The 20,718-nt window shown below is 36.4% G+C and overlaps 1 protein-coding gene across 1 annotated transcript; it reads right to left on the bottom strand.

Annotated features, from left to right (window-relative positions):
- Positions 1-3,972: 3,972 nt before the first annotated feature.
- THUMPD3 (THUMP domain 3 tRNA guanosine methyltransferase) lies at positions 3,973-19,906 on the bottom strand. Its single transcript, XM_017644162.3, has 10 exons — positions 19,786-19,906; positions 18,227-18,515; positions 17,114-17,191; positions 15,181-15,657; positions 13,133-13,263; positions 11,152-11,221; positions 9,623-9,735; positions 6,344-6,454; positions 5,167-5,290; positions 3,973-4,977 (listed from the first exon to the last, which is right to left on the bottom strand). The coding sequence occupies exons 2-10, from the start codon at positions 18,479-18,481 to the stop codon at positions 4,828-4,830; spliced, it is 1,509 nt and encodes a 502-aa protein (XP_017499651.1). The 5' UTR covers positions 18,482-18,515; positions 19,786-19,906; the 3' UTR covers positions 3,973-4,827.
- Positions 19,907-20,718: the final 812 nt, after the last annotated feature.

The raw sequence follows: 20,718 nt of genomic DNA, 5'->3' as shown, positions 1-20,718 counted from the left end.
ACTCCTCAAGGAAGCCTTCCTGATGCCCTCAACTGTTACACTGGGTCTCCAATTTGAATGTTTGGTCATAGTACTTCTTGCAGTTGTAATTAAATTAACAATTGTATAATTGGTTTTCTTCACCCTACTTTTTAATGTTGTTCCTTGGGTACTGGATGTGTATGGAGGTCTTCGAAGTCAAAATTTAATACTGAGATGATATTTACCTTTTAGTACATTCTCACAAGGGTACAGAGGCTGCATGATGTGTAATGGCATCATCACTGGTGTTAATTGAATAATACCATATATTCTTGAATGTTCCACAATGTCCTCTGGTGATAGGTGTAGGGGGATTAATATTTGTGCTTTTAGAAATTAACTTACTTTTTAGGTTATACTTCTATAATCCAGGTAATGATTTTAAAATATTTTCTCAAAACTGTAAGTCCAGAAAAAACTTTAGCTACACCTTAGAATTTAATAGCTTTATTCTAAAATAAGCCCCAGTTTGTTTTCTTAAGAATGGATCACTGGCTTAAAGATTTTAAGACTATATGTTCCAAGTCACAGCTACATCATCTATGTCTAAAAATGCTGAGGAGATGAAGTTAATATATCACAACATTGTCTGGCTCCAGGAGGATCAAAACTCCAAAGCAGCAGTAAGAAAAAGTTACTGAAGTATGTAAAAGGATAAATTATTGCACGACGTTGGCTGGAGAAACTTTCACATGATATCTGAGAAACTTTACAAAAAGCCACATAGTTGACATTGCTGAATGTCTGCTGGATGGACAGGAAATAATCACAGCAGTGCCACTGTTTTAACACAGGAACCTGCCATATTAAAGATTTGTGTGTAGACGTGAAGTCTGTGTTAATATCTAATGTAGAAGCATCTTTAGACCTTACAAATGGATGTGCTTGCAAACGTGGCTGGGCTTGTTATTTTCTTGTATTTGCCCAGCATCAGCATCAATTAGTCAGAGAATCTTAGGTGAAAGTTTGGCAAGTGTTGAGTAACATTTTAAAATCTCCTGGGTCATCCTAACATTTTCACTGATGGTGAAATAGCAGAGGTAGGTAAAACTGCCGGCATCTGGGCATAAATTAAGGCAGTGGTTCTAAAGTGTAGTGGCTGTCCTTTGCTGACATGCATTTGTGGTGTAAACGAACAGGGGAGGGAGTCAGTTATACTTAAGAATGTCTTTGTGACAAAATTATTTTACTGAGTCTGGATGCGGAATACTTACTATTAGTGGTGAAAAAAAAAGTGCATACAATACTTTTGCTACAAGCTAAAGTACAATGGTTGTCACAGAAAAAGCACTCGTGCAGTTGAATTGCAAGCTGCCTGAACTATTTCTTAGTCCACCATTTTTACTTGCAAGAATGACTCAAATTTTGATTGTTAGAGTTGGCTCTTCAGGTTGGCAGGTATTTTTTCAAATGTGAAGGAAGTGGGCTTTTAAAGGAAAGCAACTGACAGCTGTTATCAATGATAAAATTCAAAATTTGAAGTGAAAATTAGAACTTGGTGGAAACTTGGAATCCAATGTCAGGAGCTTGCCATTTTCCCAATGCTTAATTGTTTTCTTTTTTCATGAGACCAGTGGTGATGTTAACATAGTTTTTTTTAGGTATTACATAATGAATGGACTAACATTAAGATTTTATGTACTTTGAGTGAACCAGCATTTTCTAATGACCAATACATGAAATTTTTAAAAATTGCAAATATGTAACATATCTCGACCAACTGAATACAGATCAAAATCTAGCCACTTTGTTAAGACAGGCATTTGAGAGAACTCAACTGCAAAGTAAAATGTCGTTCTTTGTGGAAAACAGTTCCATGAAAATGTTAACATGATGCACGTAACTATTTTTTTCTCAGTTTTAACTTATAATATGGTAAAATATTGGTAAACAAAGCTATTTGGGGCCCTCAATTTTTAAGAATGTGAAGGGGTCCTGAGACCAAGAAGTCTGACAAACAGCTGCCCTAGCAAACAACATACTGAGTAAATATTCAAATACCTGTTGAGTAACTAGATAGAGTCTAAAATGGCTCCCAGTAGTAAGCGTTGATGACTGGGAGAACGGGATGCTAAGACAGGGAGCAGTGTTTAGTGCAGGTATGTTCATGTGCAGTTTGAGGTGGGACACACAAGGGTAACTATAGTAGGCAGTTGGAAATTCCAAATTTGGGCTTGAGAAAAAATACCATTCTCCTGTTCAGTGAAAATTGCATTTATCATAGAATATATCATAGAAAAGCTGCAACTTCACAACGGATTAGCAAACCTGTTAGCCTTGGAGCAAAAGCACAAAGCTAACAGAAGTAGGCCTCTTGTAAACCATGATAGTTTTCACATTTAAAAAATTTGGTAGAGTCCCATATATACTGCTTTTCTCTTGAACTTAAAAATATAATGTACCAAGGTACAATAATTAAAAGATTTTTGTTCTGTTAGAATTTTCAGACTTCCACCATTTCCCCATTGAAACTCCCACTTAACACCTCACCTGAACTCCTTTGGAAAGGCTATGCTGAAAATAAGGATGTTAAGCTTTTCCAGTGCCTATCTCACTCATAGTAAGCAAGCACTCAGTAGGTTTTACTGTGCTTTAGGAATTTTACAGACCTTGCAAAAGACTTCCTTTTCTTAGTCTTCAGCTTATCATTTGGCCCTTAGTGTGGTGACTATATCTGACACTTATAAGCCAGAATCTAGTTTTGGCTGTTTCTTGAGTCTTATTACTACATTCAAAAAGAAAGGCTTAAACAAATGTTTCCCTTTCTAGACTCTGGAACAAAGTCTCTGGGAGATAACTATCTTCCTTTCATTAAATTAATAAGTTGTGTTTCAAATGTTTTTTTCCCTCTAAAATAAATGGACTCTCCCAGTAACTGTGTATCTGGTCTGTAACTAAGTCTTTGTGTTCAGATTAAGATTACCTTCCCCTTTTCACATTTCCATGGTACAGGAGGCCCACATTTAAGGTTAAAGACAGGTCACACAACTAGTAGGTGGTAGCAGCATGTGGAATCCCAGTTCTTGGTCCTCACAGCCAATTTCCTGTTCTTGTCACCAGATTACAAAACAATACCAGGAAGGAAGATGACATGCCATTGCAGACAATGCTCACTATATTTACATCACCTTAAGGCAATCTGGTCATGTTTTTACTGTGGTATTTAATAGGACTAAGGCTGTGATGGATCAAGCACATGTTTGAGATACTTCACAAAAATTAAGCCAGTATGCAAGAATAGTAATTGATTTGTTCAACAAACATTAAGCGTCTGGTCTGACAGGTAACTGCCAGGCATTTGCTGAACAGTGGTGAAAAAATGTGGTCCCTGTATTGCCCAGTTTTGTGGACTGCTGATCAACACTCTTGAGGTATAAATGGTTTACGTCAGCAATGAAAGGTGGTTTTATGTTGAACCCATCATAATGCAACTGTGCATTCTGATAGTAAAAACTCCAGGATATAAACTTCTTTGTAAATGTCTTTTTTTAGTTCATTCTCAGGTGTGAGGTAGTAAATCCAGAGAAACCAGACAACTTTCGGCTTCACTGCTAACATAAACTCTGTTCTAAGGAAAGACCATGTCCCTTTTATTCTAAATGTGAGATGTCAAAAGGTAGCAGTAGTAGTCCTATTACATTACTAACATGACACTGAAAATCTAAGCTGAATGCAGCCAGAAACCCCAAAATAAACTTAGTACTATAAGGAATTGTTAGTAACCGTACTAGATTGGGTGAGGATTTAATAATATGGGTTAACTGTTGAACCATTGTGTTGTACATTTAAAACCAACATAAGATTATATGTCAACCATACTCCAGTGTAAAAGTCCAACTACTCTTTGGTCCCAGGGAAGCACTGTTTTTACAGGACTTGATAAGATCATATAATTTCCCAGTCTCAAGAATACTTCCTGCAACTAAAAATGAAAAGTGACCCAAGACAAAACAACTTCCAGAAGTTTTTAATTCAAAGACATCAGTTTGTACCTCTAGTCCTTTTAAGAAAGCATCAAACAAATACTTTTGGTGTGTTTACATTTGACTTTGAAAAGCACTGCCACCTTTGTGTACTGAAAGAAAAATAAAATTTGTTGAAATTTGGCTTGTTGGTCCTGTACTTTGTCTGCCAATGTGTTTGCTGGAATTTACAAACAGAAATATCCCATATGCTAACAGTTAAGTATCTTTACAATTCCTTTGATAAATCCTAGACCTTATTTTAGTTTTATGTATTTACTGGATGACAGGTACATATTTTAATTTTTAAGGTAGATAGTGAACTTTCCTTTAAGTCTTAAGAGATTCCATCTTGTCATGGGGCAAACACTATTTCACAAAATGTAATAATGCTTCATTTTTTAAGGGTGAGGTAAAGAACTTCAGAATTAAACAGGAAAACTGCAAAGGCAATGAAATGTAGCCTAAGGTGCTGATTGCTCTCTGCCTTTCTATTAGGCCAGGTAGCTTTCTACGTGCTACAGTGGAACTGTTACAAAGCATGAAAACAAAATGTTCTAAATCCAAATCCCTTAGCATCTTTAATGCACTTTAAGAACAAAGTACCAATTACCCGGTTATGCCTTCAGAATATCTCCCAAGAAAAACTCTGCTTTCTCCAAAGACTTTTTCAATCCCATCACATTACATTCTTATCTTTTGTTAACATGGTGAAGATCTTTAGATCAGCTTAAATGGTGCTAGCTGCAATTGTTAATACTACTTTTTTCTCAAAGGACGTTCTTCATGCTGACATTTCCAGTGTTGGAAGCACAAATACTATTAACCATTTCCATTCTTTGCATTACCAAGGAGTTCTTTTTCCATCTTGTTCTGAAGAAGAAACAAAAGCTTGAGATGTACGTTTCAGAAGATAAACTGCAGCACGAAGACCCCCTGTGTTGACCCAGACAGTATGCACCTTCCGCCATAAATGTCCCATTCCAGATAATGCCTGTGGACACATAGAACACATACCAGTAATTAGCACACAATCTGCTTCTAGATCAACCAGGGAGTCTTAAGTTGCTAGTTTAAGAGACACTGGGGGAAGAAAAACATGCTGCTCAAACTAATATCCCCAAGTCTACTTTAAAAGATCCTAATGATGCCACCGGCTGAGTTTTTTACTAATGTACAGCACCTTGATAAAGCATTTCTTGTCCTGAGTTAGTAGTACAGCTCTGCCTGTCTCTGGTCTACAGACACGGCTCATCTCCCACAGACATGCTGGATAAAGGTTCCAGTTTCTCTTCTTGGAGCCAATCCTATAAAAGAAGATCTAATGAATTAAACACTGTTGCAAAGGAAATACCTAAGACTATATGAGGTGAGAAATTATAAACTCATTGCTAGAGGGAGGGACAGGAGAGTTGGTGTACAGATATAGATGATGGAATATTACTTGGCCATATAAAATGAAATCTTGCCAACATGGATGGACCTATACAGAAATAGCATTAGTGAAATAAGTCAGACAGGAAAAGACATACCATATCACTGCACTTACATATGGAATCTAAAAGACAAAACATGAACAAACTGGTGGTTGCCAGATGAAAGATGGATGGGGGTATATATAGGTGAAGGGAATTAAGAGGTTAATAAATCACAGGGCTGAAAATACAGCATAAGGAATATAGTCAATATTGTAATGACTTTGGTGACAGATGGTAATTTTGACAGGTGAGCATTTTCTAATGTATATAACTGTTGGGTCACTATGCTGTATTCCTGAAACTAATACAATATTGTATGTCAACTATAAAATTAACATTTAAAATTTTTTGTGGTATGAAAAATAGTTTTCTTTTTAGAAGCTAGGGCTTTGCCACTATATGCCAATGAAATGCATGATCAGACTTAGTAAACTGCTTAGAATTTTGAGTCAGATGAATCTGTTACAGAAAAAAATCCTTTTGACAACTGTAATAGTTACATAAAAAGTCCTTTTACTGAGTTAATCAGCCAAACTATATAAACCAAAGCAGTAATACAAATAATTTATCCTGAGAAATAGAGCCAAGTTTAAGTCAACCTTCTTACGTGAACTGTCATGTAATTCAGCAGTGGGCTAGAAAATGGACATGTCTCCTGTGATAAGGTCAAAGGTTACATTAATCCTCTCCTAAAGTTATCAGAAAACAAAATGGGTGAATCCATCACAATTCTGAAGTGAAAAGCTGCTCTGCTAACTAAGTCTAAATGCAACTGAGTTATTTCTGATGGAATAAGCTCAAAGAAAATACAACAGATTGAGAACAGAAGTGGTACTAGTATAAGTGAAGGTATAACTCATTTTTTTAAAAACCAAGTCCTACCTTTTCCCAAATGGCATGTCTGTTACAATAATATCCACAGAGCCAGTTCTCAATGGCAGATTGCAGGTATCCCACTGAATAACATCTATGGGCAAGCTCCAGGAAGGTTTGCTGTGGGGAGATAAGAAAAGTTGCTTTAGCGTATTTTGAAGTATGAAATTGAAAAAAAAACTTTTCTGAACAGACTGCTTATAAGGTACAAAATGCTACTAAAATGATATCAGTGACAATATAAAAACTTGGATAAAATTTTTAAATCAATGTAGAAAGCATAAGGTCATAAGACTTACAATGACAATCTGTAACAATGACAAATTTTAAAAATGGTTAGGATTGGTTTTCAAAAGATGTCTACATCTCATCTACCATTTAAGAAAACATTAAAACCAGACTGCAACATCAAGAATTGTAATAGACAACTTTGTAAACAGTGCTGAAGCAGTCAATTACATAACTGTAAAACAGAAAAAAACCCTACAGAGAAAAGATTATGAGGTGACATATCTAAAGGATAAAGTCTGGTATACCTGTGTAGAAATATATAAGTAAAATTAGAAAATATAGAGGTTCTTTAATAATAATAATAATAATAATAATAATAATGGAGAAATGTGGGATTCACATATAAATCAAGTATAAAAATCAAACGAATATTCATATTTGACCTGATTGTTTATAGTTCATAATGCGTGATCAAAACCGAAAGTTTCTGTGATATGACTGCCCTTGTACTGTTCACCATGTAAGAACTTATTCACTATGTAAGAATTTGTTCACCATGTAAGAACTTGTTCGTTATGCTTCAGAAGATCAGAGACTGATGAGAATTAGGCTTGGGGTGGATTAATGATTGTGCATTGAGTCCCCTATACAGAATTTTATTGTTGTTAACAACCATTTGATCAATAAATATGAGAGATGCCCTCTCAAAAAAAATATATATAGAGAGAGAGAGAGAGGTTCTTGCTTTAAGATTAAAAATAAACATCATACTAGGAAAAAGCAAAGAAAAAATTAAGATAGAAAAAAATAATGACAAGACAATATAATAAAAGTGCTTTAAATCCAATTAAGACAAAGCTGTTGGTTTAAGCAACAGAATACAATGGGCAGTGATGCTCAGGCTGAGAAAGGCAAATCAAGGATTATGAGTAGCAATTACGGGTAATAATATCAATATTTTATGAAGGATTTAAGAAAAAGTAAAATGCAATAAAGACAATCACTACATAATGGAGAAGCACAAATATCAAAAATAGCATTGCAATCACAGGTACTAGTAACTTCAACAAAACAAAAGACATAAGCCAGAATATATTAAAAATCAAGGTAAGACTGATGAATAGTACAGGTCAAATACACAAAAAGTGAAAGTATACAAGGCATAGAAAAACAAGGTAAGTATTCTGAAAATACAAAATGTGTTTAAAAATGTTTACTAGGTTTCAAAAAACCCTGGCACATGTACTAAGCCTCAAGAAAGTCTCAATGTGAAACAATAATCCATAAAAATTCACTCATCATAATAAAAGTAAATATTTAATACAAAATAGATTAAACCCTTTCAATTTATGTATAAAAAATCAGCTAAACCCTTGCTACTCAAAAGGGCTACAAACCAGCAGCATTAACACTGCCCAATGCTTACTAGGAAATGCAGATTCCCATGTCCCTTCCTAAAGCTACTGAGTCAGAATCTTTACATTAACAGGGTCCCCACGTGATTCATATGCACATTAAAGTTTGAAAAGCATGGTCCTAAACAGCTAGACCAGAGACAATTAGCTCTAATAAAAACTTATCCTTAATTAGCTCTTATAAAAACTTATCTTTAAAAATAAAACATTTACAGCATAGAAGTTAAGATTTTGGTAACAAATAAACACCTCATTAGGAAACAAGAATATAAAACAAAAAGTATCAAGCATAAAACCATAGAACAAATAGTATATAAAGAACAAAACAGAACTGGCAATTCTAATAAAAAAAAGAGAAAAACAAAATTACCCAAGAAGTAACTAATATAGACATAAAATAGTATTAAGCATACCAAGTACAATAACAAATATCAGCATCTGCATAAAATGAGTATTTTAAAAAGCAACTCCTATGTACTAATGTAAACCTTCCACTAAGGGTTCTGTAGGCAGCTCTTTCTAGCTCTGGTAGGGCCAGTTGTGAGAGAGAATGCCTTCCTGGGCTGTGTAATCAGGATGCGGAACACCTGTAAGACCCAACAAATCTGACCACTACCTACTCCTCGTGCCATTGTGTAAGAAAATGAAGGACAACAGAGAAACAATTTTATGATGAGTCCTCTGATCAGAAAATTGTAGACCAAGTGACATTGCAACCAATTCTATCCAGAGACAGCCGAGATTTTGAGAGAATGGTGAAAGGCTGGTATAGACAGTGTTGTTGAATATAATTTGGAGTGGACTATGGCTTAGGATACTACAAGAACATGTACCTTGGATAAAAAACCAAAGTTCCCAGAGGCACAGATATCAAAGGGATCTGGTTGAAGGACCTTGGAATATTTTGCTTGGAGAAGAGAAGATTTGGAGGGGTGAGATGAGGGGAGAGTGGTTTTGGTAGCCCTTCAAATAACTGATGCCAATTATTGTGTGACATGGAGATGAGATTTTCCCTTATCGACTCAAGTGGGAGAAAAACCCTAATCTGTAGAAGGTACAGGGACAGATTCAGTTCAAAGGTATGACTAGCACTCAAAGCAGTACAAAGATGGAATCAACAGCCTTCAGAGGCAAAGTCATTAGAGGTGTTCACACAAATTGGAAGGCCATGGGTCAGGACTTTCTATAGGACTTACAGGCACCATGCGCACACCTTTCAGGTCTCTTCCAACTCAGATTTTTTTTTAAGTGCCAATTAATAGAGGAAAAGTTAAATAAACTACTATTTCTATACAGTGGAACATTAAGCAACCATTAAAAAACTATAAAAACATGTCTGAAAATCTGTGAACTTAAAAATGAATCTGCAATATTCTTCGATGTGGGAAAAAAGATTGATGGATAAGGAAAAGAAAAAGGGAGACAAATAAAAATACTTGCATTTGGTGGGGAAATAATAGTTAAATGAAAAAACTTTTTTAATACAAATTATTTTCAATAAATATTTAGAATTTAAATGGAGTCATACAATATGTTCATTTTGGCTATAATGATGTCACCATGCACTGAGGAAATTAATTCATAAAGTCAGTATGGAAAATAATTAAAAGAAGTTACAAAATCTTTAAAACTCAATTTTTACCCTTTAATTTGGCTCTTCATTAATAAAGATGAGATGTTATTTGCTGTTCTATTCACAGCCAGTGGATTATTATCACCAGCAATATGGTAACAGTTAGACCATTCAGCAGCCCCCTAAAAGAGAAGAGTATATATATTGAAACAGAAGCAGTGAACTGCAGGAAAAAAAGGATTCAAGGGCAAATAATTTCAACTGTTGACCAACAATTCAATACAATAATCCAATGCTTTTGTAAAGTGGCAAAATACTGCATTTTTGTCAACTTTGCTATTTCCCTTTGCTTGAAATGCCCTCCTGTTCTTTTCTCTGCTTGCTGAACTCCTACTCATCTTTCAAGACCCAGCTCAAATGTCATGCCCTCTGTGACATCAACCCCAACTCTCCAAGCTGTCTCATCTGCTCGGAACAAAGGCTCTATGTATGTATCTGTGCCACTGTGCAATATTAATTCTCCTCTTCATTATTTCTATACCTGGTTGCTCTCTTTTGGACTCTGTCTAGCTCTGTTGTGTATTGACAATGTAGTGACCTTCTCTGCTATTTCAAACACCATGGTTTAATGCTAGAGAAGAACATTTTGTTCTGTTCCCAGAATTATTCTTGTCAATAAGTGAGTTACGTCTGGTGTGGGTCAATTTAGCCAGAGCAAATTTCTCTAGCAGCAAACAGCAGTCATCTAGACTACTATGATTTTCTTCTGGGGTTTTAACTTCAAGATGACAGATGGCACTTTCTAATTGCAGTTTGGCTTATTTTTTCCTTTGTGCGTTGCTTTGGACTTGCTCATCTGTCCAGTTTCTGCTCATAGCATCTGTGCTCTCTCCTTGCAGTTTATTCCCATTGGCTTTAAGTATATACTATATGTAAGAACTTACTTGGTTTCACAAATGTAAGCAATTTTACTTGGACTGCCCACCTCCAAATTATTCATAAAAGTATAGACAGTATTGGTTGAGGAAAACTTTCCTGTTAAAGGTTGTCCACTTAGAAAATGCCTTTCCATTTTTTGCTGTGCTTCAGGCATTTTTGAGTCCTCTCAAGGTCAAAGTAACCTGGAAGAGCATTTGATGTGTAACCTGTTAAGACTTCCTAAAAAAATCTAAATAATGTTCATAGGGTTCTCATTTTTACAACTATATTTTTCCCTCCAAGAACCTAAGTGGGTTAAGGAGCATAATCTCACTTTTATAGAGATGAAAGGCCTTCCTCCAGTTTATGTTTTTGCCTTCAATTACCTTTTTTGGTAAAGTCTACCAGCTTGTCTGTTACAGAAGAGGGGCACATCAGTTTGTAATTCTCAGCCTCCTCTGTAATTCGCTGAATACATATCAGTTACAATCTGTCTAGTCCTTGGCTATTTGAAGTAAATGGCTACATCCTTTACACAAAAGTTCCAGCTTTACTAATGTACTTGTTTCAAATCTCTTGGGTCTATTGACCCAACCTTGGTGATTTCATTATGTCTATCCTGCCCATCCACATTCTGGAGATATCACTTGTTTTACTAAAAGCTAAAGAAAAGTTATTACCTCTATTGGTATTGCCCCTGTTCCACACATTGGATCAACTATTATATCAGTAGGTCGAGGAGCACAGAGCCTAATAAAAAGAAAATAGCCTATGTAAAGAGACTTTAACCGACAGCTGAGGCTTCCACAGTGACTATTCTTAAAGCTGTAAGATCAAGGACCTATTATGCTAGCATGAAGGAAAACACCAGTCAATACTCATTTAAAAAATCAATTTGTAATTACATGTTGAATACATATCCTAGTGCTTTAAAAAAAAATTAGATACAGCTAAAAGTCCCCTTTAACTATCATCAGAAATCCTGTTTCATTCCCAGACAGAATGCTTCTTGATCTTTTAACATGTATGTGTATACATATATATGCACCTTTAGAAAACAATGTTATTTTCTATATAAACATGTATTGTTACATTATAAAAACTCAAACATGATTCAAATATAACATGTATCAATATAAGTTTACTGGCAAATTAGACATTCAGTATTCCTTTCCTTATGAATTTATTCTTAAAGATAGCTTTGCTATAAAATAATTGCTTTACATTGAGCCCTAAATTATTCACCAGGCATGGATTTAAGCTCTTTGCATGCATTATCTCATTTAATCCTTTTAACAACGTTGGGAAGTGGGGTTACTATTATTATTCTCATTTTATAGATTAGCCGATACAAAACCTGTCCAAGGACACTTAACAGGTGAGAGTGAGGATTAGAGGCATTTCTGTTGGTGGCTTAAATGTTACCCCCTCTATGAAGCACTCCAACCTCAGACAGGGTGCTAGGTTTCTCTTTTCTTCTTTTATCGTGTTACTCTTTCCACGTTCTATTATGGTCCTTATTATATGTAAGGTAATTATTTATTGTACTCACAAGACAGATTCTTGGGGTCTCATGCTGGATTCTTATTTATTCCTTGTCCAGCTCTATCTCCTGTTCTGCCTCTCAACACATGGCAACAGGGTCCTTGGCAACTCTTGGTAGAAAGCAAGCCTGTACTGCCCACCTTTGCTGCTGGGTCCCAGTGAACACAATTCAAATTATGTCGGTCAAACAGTCTCTTCCAAGAATTGGGAATAAAGAGCTAGCAGCCCTAGGCAGAATGGCTGGCCATTTGAAATTGGAATACGTAACTTTAGATGAGGGGCAGCCCTTCGCACAGATGGGCAAGGACAAGGGCCCCTAAGCCCCCAGGAGAGATCAGAGTCACTGTGTAGGTTTCTGGTGGTTGTCTAAGATCTGGTTCTTTCCTTTCTTGAGACATGGCTTTCAGGTATTCTATGGATTCCCCAAAATTTCTCAGTAGCTTTCTAATAAATTCCTCTCCTACATAACCACTGTGTATAACAGGTATTTTGCATATGCTTCTGCATTTACTCCTCACTCATAATCCTTTTAAGTCTCATGTCAACCCATTCTTCAGTGGAAAACAGAAATCTGGAGAAGACAACTTGTCCCAGTGGTGGAAAGAAGCCCCCAAGGAGAGGGGAAAAGGGCAAAAGAGAAAGCACGCTAGGTCTTGCATCAGAAAACGTGGAAAATTCCAGGATGATGCCTCAGTTGCTCTGAGTGTAAAACTTGAAAGCTCTCTGTGCTCATTTACACACAGTAAGCACTTAAAAAAAACCCTCTGCTTTCATCTGCTTCACTGCACAGAAATGAAACACAACAGAATTTGCTCTATTTCCCAGCATACAGTTTATCTTTTCTAAACAGGAAAGTGGCAACCCCAGTCAAGAGGCAAAAGAAAACTACTGTTCCCATTTTAAAATTAAGAAAATGGAGACAGTAATTAAGCAGTATTTTCAGGATCACAAGGAATCATCATTGGATAAAACGGAAAGAAAAAGATCATTAGCTTTGTATTCTGTTCTTTATCCACTAAATTCCAACACAGTACCTCACAAAAAAGTAAAGTGTTTTAAAGGGGAAATTCAAACCAAGGTGTCATTTAAATCTGGATGGCAAACCCATTCTCCTACCTGAGCATCCCATAGGCAAGAGTAGATCTAAGAGTTGTGGGTCCAAAATGTGTGATATTTCTTCGGTGGAGACTCTCTTCTGTCAGTGCAATACCTACAACAATTTCATTTTCATGGATATTCAAAAGAACCTATAGTAAAACAAGACAGAATCAAATAGTTTTAGGATTGTTCAAACTGCACTAATTACTAAAATTTTTTTATTTGAGGCTTTATTAATTTTTAAACTTTATTATTGAGGTGTACTTTTGCAATAAACTGCACAAACCTTAACGTGTGCAGCACAATGAATTTTTGCCTGTGTGTGTGTGTGTGTGTGTGTATGCATATATATATATATATATATATATATATATGCATTTATACAGTGAAACTGTGACCCGGATAAAGATACAAAATATTTCTAGCATGCCAGAAGGCTTCCCTTGCTTTCTCCCAGTCAATACCAACCAAAGTAATCATTAATCTGGTCACTACCACCACAGATTAGTTGTCTTTTATTGAACTCATATAAATTAAATCATACTACTTAAAAATTTTTAAATCGACTTTCTTTTCATTCACTGTATTTATAAGTTAGCTACAACCAGATTTCCCCTGAACTTGTATAATACAAACATATTTTTAAAGCTTATTTTACCTTTTTGGGAAAATTTCAAACATACAGAAATGCTACAAGAACAGTCACAGTGAAGTCCTAAATACACCCTTCACTTAGACTAACCATTAAACTATGCTACATTTATTACCTGTCATTTTCTTAGTGTTTTTAAAAAACTGGACTCACTCAGTGTCTGTGAACTAATGTATTTTTGTCCTATAGTTTTCTAATGCATTGCTAAATGTAATCTATTCAAGTAAAAATATGTTCTCCAATCTCCCACCTAAAGTTTTCTCATCATGATTAACAGTGGCAGCAGCTGATGCTTATCTAGCACTTCCTGTTCTATACACTTGACATTCACTCCCTCATTTCATTCACACCCTGCTAACTAGGTATTATGATTCTTCTTTTATAGGTGAAGAAATGGAGTCACAAGGATGTCAGCTTACTTGCTCAAAGATATACAGATTATATACTGGAATTCAAACCCAGGCACTATGGCTCCAGAATCTGTCCTCTGAGTCCCCTTACTAACTTTTGGAAACCACTGTTCTAGTTATTAGCCTGTTCACTCTCATAGTGGCTATTATGAGGAAAAAAGGAAAGGGGGATTGTTCTTCTGACTTAATATGCAGAAAAACAAGTTACTGAGAGAATAAGTGACCTGCCCCAGATTCAAGTGTTTCAAAAGCAACAGAAAAGGACTTCTTGGTAAAAATGTCAGCTTTTAAGGCTTCTGAATGTCAGCTTTAGGGCCTTTTAAGCTGTCAGATTTAAACACTAGTTAGTATAGCCCGCATTTGAATCACCTTGTAGTAGAGCATTGAGGCCATGCTAAAAAGAGGTATCTATGTGTGGGAATCTAGCAGAATTTAAGAAAGAGGAGATGGCTCTAGTGGGTATTAGCAATGATGTCTGATTGCTAATACATCTGATTTTAGAAGGTTGAGATTTATTTTTTAAATGTACTCCACTTTTTTTTTAGTAGCAAAACTCTACAACCAACCAAAGTAACTGTTTTAATTCTGGTTGAATTTTATGACCTGAAAGTTCATGTAATGTTATAAAAAGTAGTAGACTAGAAACTAGAAAACTCAAGTCTTTACAGCTCCCATCTATTGAGCACTTAACTTATACCAGGTATTGCACCAAAATTTTAGAAAGTATTATCTCATTTAATCTTCAGGACACACTTAAAGGTATATACTGTTACTGGCTCCACTGAAACACAGGCTCAGAGAGAATATCTTGTTAAAGGTATACAATTACAGAGTCAAAATTTGGATCTAGATGTCTCCATATGGAGCCCGTGCTCTCACTACCCACACCCAGTAGCTCTGTGGCCTCAGCTTAATTGTGCATCAGATGGGGTTAGTTTGAAAATTCTACAAAAATCTAAAAATGATGAACTTCTTGAATCATCATAATCACAGCCTATACCTACCTCCACATCAAAGTTGGTCATATCAGCTTTCCACTTAAAATAATCTTGGATGGCACCCCCAAAATCTCTTGCAGCCTCATTTGAGGAAAAGCAGTGTTTCTCTCCTGCTCTGTTGCATGTGACTCTAAACTTTAGCAGTTCAGGAGCAGTTTCTTCTTTTGAGCTTTCTTCAGTCTCATCTTTGCAAGATGACAAATCATCACCTACTAATGTTGATACCTCTTCCTTGATGCCCAGATTTTCATAATAGTCTAAAATATGTGAATCTGAGGCATTGGTAGCAAATCCTTTTTTAACATCTCTCTCATCAGTTTTATCTCCTCGTCCATTATCAATCTTCTCTTTACTTGAATTCTGATGTATCTTTTTGCGCTTTGTTTTTTTTTTCTTATAACTGTTATTAATCTTCCATACTTTTAAAGGGTCTGACCATGGAAGCTTCCCAGCCAATTCTTCAAAATCCTTTAGAACTTCTTCCTATCAAGGACAGAGAATGAGTCTATTCATTTCATTAATTTCTTATCACTTTAATTAAAATTTTAAAACCCTGCTTTGCCTATAAACAACATTATTATGTTGGGGAAATTTTAATAATGCCCTAGAAAGTTAGAGGCAAGAATTTAGGAGGGAAACTCAGATTTTTTTCTGCGCCTATATACTTTTATTTATGTATAGAATACGATACCAAAATTTTGAAATACTTAGCAGCAAAAATTTTCAGTAGCCTGCCTGTTATTTCCTAGTTAATAGATAAGATTCAGTTGGCAGTAATTATCAGAAGTCTAAAGGATTATAATACTAGTATTGAAAGTATATTTTTAGTTAATAAAACAATCTATTTTCAGTCTGAATTAATTTAGGTCTGGTTTTATTTTTTCTAGGCTGTAGGTTCACATCACTTTGGATTTGAATAATGTTTCGGAAATCAACCTGTTGCCAGTAAATACAAATTAGAGAATAAGGCAGCATATCATGGTTTTTAAAAACAGATTATTTCTAATATAGGCAATAAAAGTGACAGAAAAAAGTTTTCAAGCAGTTGACTCTGGAAAAGTGACCAAAAATCAGTGTGGAAAAATATTACAGCCTTACTGAAATGTATATTTCAACCAGCTTAAGCAGCATCTCAGCATTTAAAAATCAGATGCTAAATACAAGTTGTAAACAAAGCTGTTGTCCTAACAATTGAAGGAGTATTTAGATATTAAATACTTTGGTTTTAATTCAAAAAATGAATTTAGAGAAGAAAGCAGGGTAAAAGAATAGTGACAGAAAGTGTCATATGTAGATGACGTAAATTGTTACTTGCTCTTTGGTTCACAATTTGAAAGCAATTTAATTTTGATACAATATATATCAGCAAAGCTAACCTAAGGTATGTATCTCTTAGAAGAAAATCAAACAATGTTTTTCAATATGGATTTTTGTTTTTTATTTTCTTATTCTTTCATCTTAATTTTTTGAATGAGATGTAATTGACTTATGGCATATTAATTTCAGATGTACATGATTCAATATTTGCATATATTGTGAAATAACCACAATAAGTCTAGTTAACATCTATCAATATATAGTTATAAAATTATTTTTTTCTTGTGAGAACTTTTAAGATCTACCCTCTTAGCAACTTTTAAATGTGCAATACAATATTATTAAATATAGTCTCCGTTGTATATATCATATCCCCATGACTTATTTATAATTGTATGTTTGCACCTTTTGACGTCCTCCACCCATTTCACTCACTTGTCACCCCAATACTGATTTTTAAAAACAACTTTTGGGATAGACTGTCAACAAATCTCTGGCTTTTATTGTAAAAGGCTCTCAAAATTCTGTTATGAAAGCAGTATAATGCTAAGTGACTGAATGTGAAAAATAATGTCTTTGGGGATGATGATTCTAATTAGCTACCACATTTGGGAGAGCTCACCTTTGTTTCTTTGAACTGGTAATCTTTAAATTCCTGAACCACCACAAATAAGTTATCAACTAATCTTAGGCAATGAACCTGGGAAAGAGGATAAAAATGGTTAGAAACAAATTTCTGAGAAAGCTTTTGAATCACACAAACTATCAACATTTAAATATAAGAATTAGGTACACAGATTTCAAAGCAGCTAATACCTATAATTTGTATTTAAAAATTTTCCCATCTCCTTCTCCTCCTATCTGCTTCCCCACCCTTGAAGAAAAGGTAGACAGATGGAAGGACAGAAGCTTTAAGTGTTATGTGGGCAACGTAAGTTTGGGGGAGAAGGAAAGGTAGTTAAGTTGGGTTTTGTTACATTTCCCTCATGGCTCTCTGTGGTACACTGTACCCTGAGGACAGGGTTTGGAGTTTCAGCTCTGTGTTTACTAGCTGAGTGACCCTGGGTAAATTATTCTTAAGCCTAATGATTCATGAGAATAGTGCCTTTCTTTACAAAGCTGCTGAGGTTATTAGCTTAAAATACTAGAAGGAAAATACTTATAAGTTCATCCCACAAATATTTACTGGGTGTCAACTGTATGCCAGACACTAAGAGGTTGAGAGATATCCGCAAAAAACAAAAATAAATCCCTGCCCTTATGTTGCTATATGTGATAATAAGATATAGCTTAGCTTTTTTTACTCTAGTGGGATGGCAGTCTGCTGACCCTCACTTCTCATCCTCAGTGATTCCTAATTACTTTTGATTAAGAAGTTGACAAAGATTAAAAGAAAAATCTCTTTTAGGTCGACTGCCAAACTTCAGCTAGATGCTTAAGTAAATAAATTCAAAGATGAGTAGCAGATACTAAGAATTTCTTCAAAAGTCACACAGAATTCTTTCTGGTGAACTCATCCTCAGAGAACATGAGAATCACTTCTAAAAGTATAGGAAACCTACTAAACAAACTTATAAATCAGTACCCAGTAAAAAATGCAGTTAATACTTTAAAATCACTGGATTTGGGGCAAAGCAAAGAAAAGCAAAAAAAGTTTCCAGAGGAGTTTGTAAACTAAAAAGTAACCACAAAATGACCTATTTAGAAGTCTATTTTAAATTTGCTTCATTCAAACCTGAGCCAGACTTTCCACTGAAATGTCAAAGTATATCTTGCCCCGGTCTTTGCTGATTTTGCATGATGACCCCAATTTTTCTCTCACTTCATCTGCAGCCATTTGTTCAAAACCAGTAGGTACAGTGGCTCCAATAGTGACTTGGAGATGCTCAGACTCACTTCTGGGGCCACTTTCTGTCACTTGTATAGACCTCTGGTCCTCATGAAGGTTCACATCCAGGAGCTGGTTAGTGGCTTCTTGAACATCATTCATGTTGTCAGTGCTTCCAAAATCCCTAATACAGTCCCTTCAAAAGCAGTACAGACAAGAAAAAAAAAAATACCCAAACATTTCACTTCGTATTTCAACTATAATTAAAAACCTCTACCATGGAGGGCTGCAAGAATAAGGTAAGACAACTGAAAGAGCCATATTCAGTCAACATACCTGAACTGGTATTCACCAAAGATAAAAGGGTTGAATAACATGGGCACAGAGTGCAGGATGTAAAATATGACATCATTAAGCAAGCTATGTAGATACTACAGAAGAAAAGGAGGCAGAGAAATGAGAGTATTTCCACAGCATGCAGTGTTTGGTTTGGGATTATCTATGATAACAGCCATCTCTTGACTGCAAGTTAACAATCCAAAAAAAGAGGCTGCTAGAAACCATTCAAATACATTTCTGCACCTAGGTCTTTTTAGCTGGTAGTTCCGAACATGCAGCTTTGGAATTTCAGGCATGGGTTTGAATTCTTGTCCTCATTATAAGTAAGTTAAATGACCTAAAACAAGTTTATCCTCCTATGCCTCAATTTCCTCATTTGCAAAATAGGAATTAAAGAATTCTAGAGTTGCTGGGAGATTTATGGAAGAATAGCATACTGCTGTGATTAAAACTTGCTGATAGGGTGTCTATCTTCCCTCTGTGACGTGTTTAGTGATTCGTGCCTTTAAAAATTATTAACTGAACACCTACTATATAATGACTACAAGTATGTGAATGCCTGCAATAGGCCTGGCTTTCAGATCCATGGATGGACATCAAGAGATAGAGACATTTGTGAAATAGCTCAAACTGTCAGCCAAATTTCCTGTATCTGAGCAGTTAGATGAGAGGTGGGCATCCATAGCTTTCACCAGCTTTTCAAAGGTTTTGCGATTCAAAACCACGTAAGTAGGCAGAATACTACCCTGTTCTTCTCCGTGCTTGGTAAAGGCGAAAAAGTGTATCATTAACAAAGTCAGTTTCTGCCCTCAAAGAGCTCACAATCACCGTACGACTTCCATATTCTAAATAAGGCGGCTGAAGCCCACGAAGGTCGTAACCTGCCCAAGGTCAGAGAGCCAAACAGTGGCGCGGGCTGGAATAATACCCATGTCTCCAGATTCCAGATGCCCACCCGCAGGGCCCTCGGCACCAGAATCCTGAGAAGCGCGTGAAGGCCAGGAGACAGCAAGAAGGGATCCGCAATCGGACCGGGCTAAAGTCCAGCCGGGCGCTGGCTCGGGGCGCAAGGCGAAGGTGACCCCTCCCTCCCGACTGTCAGCGGCGCCATAGCCGAGGGCTCCCACCTGCCGCGGGTTACCGGCCCCCGGTGTCGACCCTTCCGGCTGCAGCAGTCCGCGGCCCAGCAATCCCAGGTCACGCCGCCGGAAGTGGCCTCAACGCCCCCGGAAACGGAAGTTAGGTTGCGCGGTCACAACGCCTGCGGGTTTGGGGCGGTGCCCGCACAAGGTTGTGGAGAATGGAACATGCGCGGAAAGGCCTATGTGCTCTGACGCCGAAGGTGGGGTGGTCTCCTCCTGCGGTTAGGGACCTCGGCAAGCGGAACCTGAGCTGAACCTGAAGAGCCTCGGGCTTCTTCGCTTGTCGTAATACTTACAGTGAAAAGTGCTTAGTCGCGCCAAGCACTGAAGTAAGCGCTTCACGTGGTGTCGTTTCATTTGTTTCATGAACTTTGAGGTGATAGGGACCCATTTTAAAGCCGGAGACACTGAATCTCAAAGAAGTTAAGTATCTTGTCCAAAAACACTTTATAAGTAGAGCTGGGAACCCAGATGGTGTGGCACCAGAATTCTTGCTCTTAGCCACTGAGCCAGTGTTGCTGGAACTAGTCATTGAGTTATATATTGCCTTCATTGTTTTTGCCCACTTGCACTGTTGTTTGCCTCATATTTTTATTTAAATACATAGTTTTAACTTATTTTAGAAGAAAGCTTTTACAGTTTAACAGCAAAAAGACTACCCGGTTTACAAATGGGCAAAGGCTCTTGAGTATAAACATAATGGTCAAAAATAATTTGAAAAAAATACTCAACAGCACTAGTCGTTAGGGAAATGCAAATTAAAACTACAATGAAATACTTGAGTGTCTAAACTTTATTGAAAAACGGACAGTCCCATTTCCAGTGGAGCAGTGGAACACTTATACACTGCTGGTGGGAGTGCAGAATAGTACACCCACTTTGGAAAACAGTTGGACCTCTCCTCTACAAGTTAACTAG

The sequence above is a fragment of the Manis javanica genome, chromosome 3 (genome assembly GCF_040802235.1).
Source record: "Manis javanica isolate MJ-LG chromosome 3, MJ_LKY, whole genome shotgun sequence".
Lineage (NCBI taxonomy): Eukaryota > Metazoa > Chordata > Mammalia > Pholidota > Manidae > Manis > Manis javanica.
The sequence above is the reverse complement of the archived record's forward strand: the minus strand, read 5'-3'. Positions and strand labels throughout refer to the sequence as shown.